The 5,790-nt window shown below is 46.4% G+C and overlaps 1 protein-coding gene across 1 annotated transcript in view; it reads right to left on the reverse strand.

Annotated features, from left to right (window-relative positions):
• Positions 1–124, reverse strand: part of SRF (serum response factor (c-fos serum response element-binding transcription factor)) — a 7,165-nt gene extending 7,041 nt beyond the window's left edge. Inside the window, exon 1 of the mRNA XM_006881965.1 lies at positions 3–124. Within this exon, the coding sequence (XP_006882027.1) occupies positions 3–124 (122 nt within the window). The remainder of the gene's footprint in view (positions 1–2) is intronic.
• Positions 125–5,790: the final 5,666 nt, after the last annotated feature.

A 5,790-nucleotide genomic window follows, 5' to 3' on the forward strand; every position in this document is an offset into this window, starting at 1 on the left:
CCCCGCGAGGCCCGCCGCCGCCACCTCCGCCGCCTGGCCGCCCCGTCGGGGTCCGGTTCAGGCTGCCCCCCAAGGCCGAGCCCCGGCCCAGCGCCGCCGCGGTCCCAGCTTGGCTCGGTAACATGGCGCTCAATGCAGAAGGGTGGACCGGCAGTCAGCGAGGAATCGGAGCCGCCGCCGCCGCCGCCATCGGCTTCCCGGCTCAACCTGGCGTTCCAGCTGCTTCTAGTGCCGCTATCACTGTCGCCGCCGCCGCCGCCGCCGCAGCGAACCCGGGGCCCCTGCACGCCCGGGCCGACCTGGGCCCTCACTTTCCTGCCCCTGTGGCCCGGGTTGCCCCAGGCGGGGCGCAGCGCCCCTTGTCTGTCTGCTCGGGCGGCGCGCCCGGCGGCCGTCAGCGTCCCCCGGGGGGCAGGGGCTGCTGGCCGCGGCCGAGACGGCGGGTGGAGGGGGCCGCGACCACGCGCTGGCGGCGGAGGGATCCCCCGACCCTTCCCCCCATATAAAGAGATACAATGTTTCCTTTTATGGCGAGGCCGCTCCTTATATGGTGAGCCCCAGCTCCCCCGCCCCATTGGTCCGCGGTTCCGGCATCTCGGTTTCCCATTGGCCCTTAGGGAACTCTTATTTGCATAGACATACCGAACTCGCTGCTGTCATCCCGCGTCAGACGGCGACTCCGAAAGGGGTGGAACCAACGCCTCTTAAAGGAACAGGAGAGGCGGTACAACTCCGCCCCACTGAATGGTAAAACTGGGAGGGACTATCAGAGAGGAAGCCAGGAGAGGAGTAGAGCGTGGTCTTGCCGAGGGATCTGTGCTGAGAACCTGGGTCTGGGAGGGATGTAAGCAAACACTGAAGTAGCCCCCCTGAGGTTATTGCGGGGGGGGGGGGTTGTAGTAAATGAAAAGCTAAGCCCAAATTCTAAGGAAGAAGTAGAGGGATTGGAGCACTTCCCCATGACTTTCTGGAGACAAACTTACTGCCCGAGAGGAGGGGATCATGGTCCTCAGTGTCCAGATCATCGCACCCCATCTCTCTACTCCAACCTCCCCTCCCCCTCCGAATTTCTTTCCCTTTCTCTTTTTTCATAGCGACACTTTCCCACCAGGCCTACTCCCGGTTCTCATTCATCATCCACTACACTGGAGCGTCTTTGACAGAAGTACATCTGGAACGGGCCGAGATAGTCGCCTTCACGTCTCTGCTGGAGGAGGGGAGGGAAGGTGGAGATAAGTGAAGACTTCCAGCTGTAGACTGGACTGGGGGAGGAGGTTAAAGCCCCTCATCCTGCGTAAAGACATGAGAAAGTGTAACCGGGACAAAGTTTAAACCCAGGCAGGTTTAAACTCACACTTACAGAAACATCCCCGCCCCCTTTTCAGGGCAGTCCAAAGTACTTGAAGCGGGGAGGGGAAGTACAACTGGCGTGCTGCAAAGTCTTAGTCCAACTTAAAAGAAGCCCTGGGTTTGGATTTTATCTCCAAGGCAGTGAAAATAGGTTGGTCCTGTTACAGAATTAGTCAAACTTTGAATCTTCCTCTTCCCAGTTCTATCCCTGAAAACAAATGTCCTGCCCTTTCCAAACTCCTTAGTTTTTTGATGATAGTGACCAACCTATGTAAGGTTCCTAGGGGGATTAGATCAAGGCTAGAGGGACCCAACTCATTCTCATTAACCCATTGATAGCAACTCAGGTAGGTTTAAACTGCTGACCTTTCAGTTAGCAGCTGAATGCTTAACCAGTGCACCACCTGCACCAAAGTCAGTGAACAGTGAATCGAAACTCCTTGAAATCAGTCACTCCAACCCTGGGACAGATCTTGGTGTCTGCAGAGGGATGGGAGATGGTAAGTTTCTGTGAGAAAGGTTGTGTGGAGATTAGAGAAACCATTTATTCCTCATCAGACTATTTATTGTGTCAGAATAGAATTACATTCCATCGAGTTTTCAATGATTGAATTTTCAAAAGTAGAACACCAGTCCTTCTTAAGTTCTTGGGTAGATCTAGGTTTTTAAAGCCCTTCGGTTAGCAGCTGACCATTTTGGTTTGCGCCACCCGTGAGTGTCGGTGACCCATTATTGTTGTTAAGTGCACCCAATCTGTTCTTGACTCCTTGTTGCTGTTGTGTTCCAATAAGCAGAACTAAATCATAGCTGTTCCTCCAACGGGTTTTCATAGGCAGTAAATCACACAGAAGGAAATGACTGCCCATTCTTCTCCCACAGAGCAGCGGGAGAGCCCCAGGCCTCTAGGATTGCAGTGCAGCTTCTTACTGGATTTTCAATGCTGAAATCTTAATAGAAACCAATTACTAGGCCTTTCTATCAGGGAGCTGCTGCGTGAATTGGCTAGGATTCTGTCTCTCTCATCTTTTTTTAAACATACCTGGTTTAACCTCTACATATTTTTTGTTTTGAATCTCACAAAATATTTGTATGTTTTTTACAGCCTTCTTGAGATGTTTTACACATCTAAAAATTCACCCATTTATAGTGTACACACTCTAGCGTATTATACTCTCAGTTATGCAACCATCACCACAATCTTAGAACATTTTCAACACCCCAAAAAAGAAACACTCTGCACATTAACAGTCTCCACCTTTCTCACCCCCAGTCAAAGACTGATCTACTTTATCTTTGAGGATTTGCCCATTCTGGGCACTTCACATGAAGTACAACAGGTGCAGTACAATAGGTAACTAGCTTCTTTAACATAGCATGTTTTCAAGGTTTATCCATCCAGATTGTGTTTCTCAATACTCCTTATTACTAATTTTCAATAGTGTTATCCATTTTATTTTTGTTCATTCACTATTGCTGTTAAGTGCCATCAAGTTTTAGGTGACTCATAGTGATTCTATGAATGAAAGACCTGAACACTTGTACAACTTTGTTTCTCCAAGGTGAATATTTTTATTTCCACTCCCCGCACCCCGCTGCCTCAACCTCTCAAGAACCGCTCTATTATTTCCACTTTTGAATAATGAATAATATTTCAATAATGCTGCTAACAAGTCTTTGTGTGATCATATGTTTTCATTTCCCTTGGATACATACCTAAAATTTCTGGACCCTGCGGTAATAATTAATTTTTTTTATTAACTACTCCTGAAGCGCTCCCTGCAGAGCGTCAAGGACTGCAGTGTTCAATATGGATTGAGGCTCAATGTCAAGAAGACAAAGATTCTCACCACTGGGCCAGTTGGCAGCATCAGGATGGATGGTAAAGAGACTGAGATTGTTCACAGCTTTACTTTGCTTGACACCACAGTCAACACTCTCGGTACCAGTAGCCAGGAAATTAAAAGACATATTGCGATAGGAAAAGTCTGCTGTTAGGGACCTCTCCAAAGTACTGAAGAGCAGTGGTGTCTCTCTGGAGACTAAGGTGTGTCTGATACAGGCCATGGTCTTTTCAATCACTTGTTATGCATCAGAGAGTTGGACAATGACTAGGGAGGATAGAAGGAGAATTGATGCCTTTGAGTGCTGAAGAGGAGTATTGAGTGTACCATGGATTGCTAAGAAAACAAACAGATTCATCCTGGAAAGGGTTAAACTGGGCTGCTCCTTGGAGGCAAGGATTCTGAGGCTTTGTTTGACATACTTTGGACATGTTGTAAGGAGAGACAGGTCCTTGGAGAGAGACATCATGCGTGGGAGGGTGAAGGGACAGCGCAGGAGGGGAAGACCCTCTATGAGGTGGATTGATTCAGTGATTGGGGTAATGGGGGTGCGTGTATCGGAGACAGTGCAATTGGCACAGGACAGAGCAGAATTTAGGGCTGTTGTGCAAAGGGTCACCATGAGTCGCAAGCAACTCAACAGCACATAGCAACAACTCCAAGTGGATATACCATTTACATTCTAATCACCAATGTGTGAGGGTTTTGATTTCGCCATATTCTTAATGTATTATTGTCTATCATTTTTATTCTCACTGTCAAGAAATATCCTCACCACAGGCCCCAACAGTCAACATTATGATAGATGGAGAAAGGATTGAACCTGTTAATGATTTCATCTTGCTTGGATCAAGAATCCACACCCTTGAAACCAACAACAGTCAGAAGATTCAGGAAAAGTATTGCATTATGCAAGTTTGCTGTCAGGGACCTCTCCAAAATACTGAAAAGCAATGATATCCTTGTTAAGACTAAGGTGTGCCTGATTCAGTCCATGGTCTTCTCAATCAGCTGCTACACATCAGAGAGCTGGAAAATGAATAAGGATTGTGGGAAGCCAAATTTTATACCAAATATTATATGATAAACCATATGCTTACTCAGGAATTGAAGGAATCACAAAATTATAAATTGGAATTTTCTCTTGTGACAGATCACAGGAAATGAGCTGTTTCCTACACACAAGAGACAGCTAGGGTCCCCCTGCAGAGGGAGGGTTAATATGTGTGAAATACTTCCTTCCTGAACTAAGCATCAGGTTGACAATAGAGAAAAATTCAGCTTCATTTTAAGAGAATTCTTTTTATGATTTGCTTCCCCTGAATTCTCAATAAATACACAGAGAGCCATGGCTTGTGGCACTTCAGTTGATTTGAACTGCTGGCCCCGTTTGATGCTTTGTTTTATCTCATTCTTGGTGTTCTATCTCATTATTAATTATGGATACACTTTACCATTGGTCTGCAACAAAGGATGACAGAAAAATTGATGCCTTTGAGATGTGGTGCTGAAGAAGAGTACTAAAGATCCCATGGACTGCAAAGAGAACAGCTATGTCCTGGAAAGGGTGTGGCCAGAGTGCTCCTTGGAGGCAAAGTATCTTTCATACTTTGGACATGTATCTAGGCAAGGCTATTCTTTGGAAAGGTACATCATGCTTGGAAAAATAGAGGGTCAGCAAAGGAGGGGAAGACCCTCAACGAGATGGACTGACACTGTGACTTGAGGAATGGACTCTAGTGTCTCAGCAATGATGGGGATGGCACATGGCAGGTTGAAGCTGCCTGTTCATAGGGTTGCTATGGGTTATTTGACTCAATGGCACCTAACAACAACTGGATGGTAAGTGTTATCTCATTGTGGCTTTTTATCTGCACTTTTCTAGTGACTAATAAGGTGCTCTGGGGGTGTGGTCTGTACAGAGTTGTGATGCTAACCCAAAGGCCATGCCTGTCTGGTGGTTTGAATTCACCAGGGGCTCTGTGGAAGAAAGATAGGCAATCTCTCATGCAATTTACAGCTCTAGAAACCTATGGGTCAGCTATGAATCAGTTCTGACATGATGACCATGAGTGAGTGACTAGTAATGATGATGACTAATGATCTTTTCATATATTTATAGTCCCCTGGTTTACCTCTAAAAGAAATATCTATTCAAATCTTTTGACAAAAAACAAAAACAAAAACCCAACCAAAAAACTGTTGAAGAGCTGTTTAAGAAGCCCTGAGGACACAGCTGCTAAACACTCCACTGCTAACTAGAAGGATGGTGGGTCTTCTTTGCAGGAGAAAAATTAGTCTTGCCTCTGTAAAGATTCACAGCTGAGAAAGACCAACTGAACAGGTCGACCCTTACTTAGGCCATGGTCCTTTCAGTCACTTGCTATTCATCTAAGACCTGGACAAAAAATAAAGATGACAGAAGAATTGATGCTTTTGAGCTATGCTGTTGGAGAAGAGTACTGAATATTCCATGGACGGTGAAGAGAATAAAGAGATACGTCTTGGAGAAGGTGCAGCCAGAGAGCTCCTTGGAGGCAAAGTATCTCACATACTTTGGGCATGTTGCTAGGAGGTTATTCCTCAGAGAATGACATCA

Source organism: Elephantulus edwardii, unplaced genomic scaffold (assembly GCF_000299155.1).
Source record: "Elephantulus edwardii isolate Elephantulus edwardi_28Jun2011 unplaced genomic scaffold, EleEdw1.0 scaffold00017, whole genome shotgun sequence".
Lineage (NCBI taxonomy): Eukaryota > Metazoa > Chordata > Mammalia > Macroscelidea > Macroscelididae > Elephantulus > Elephantulus edwardii.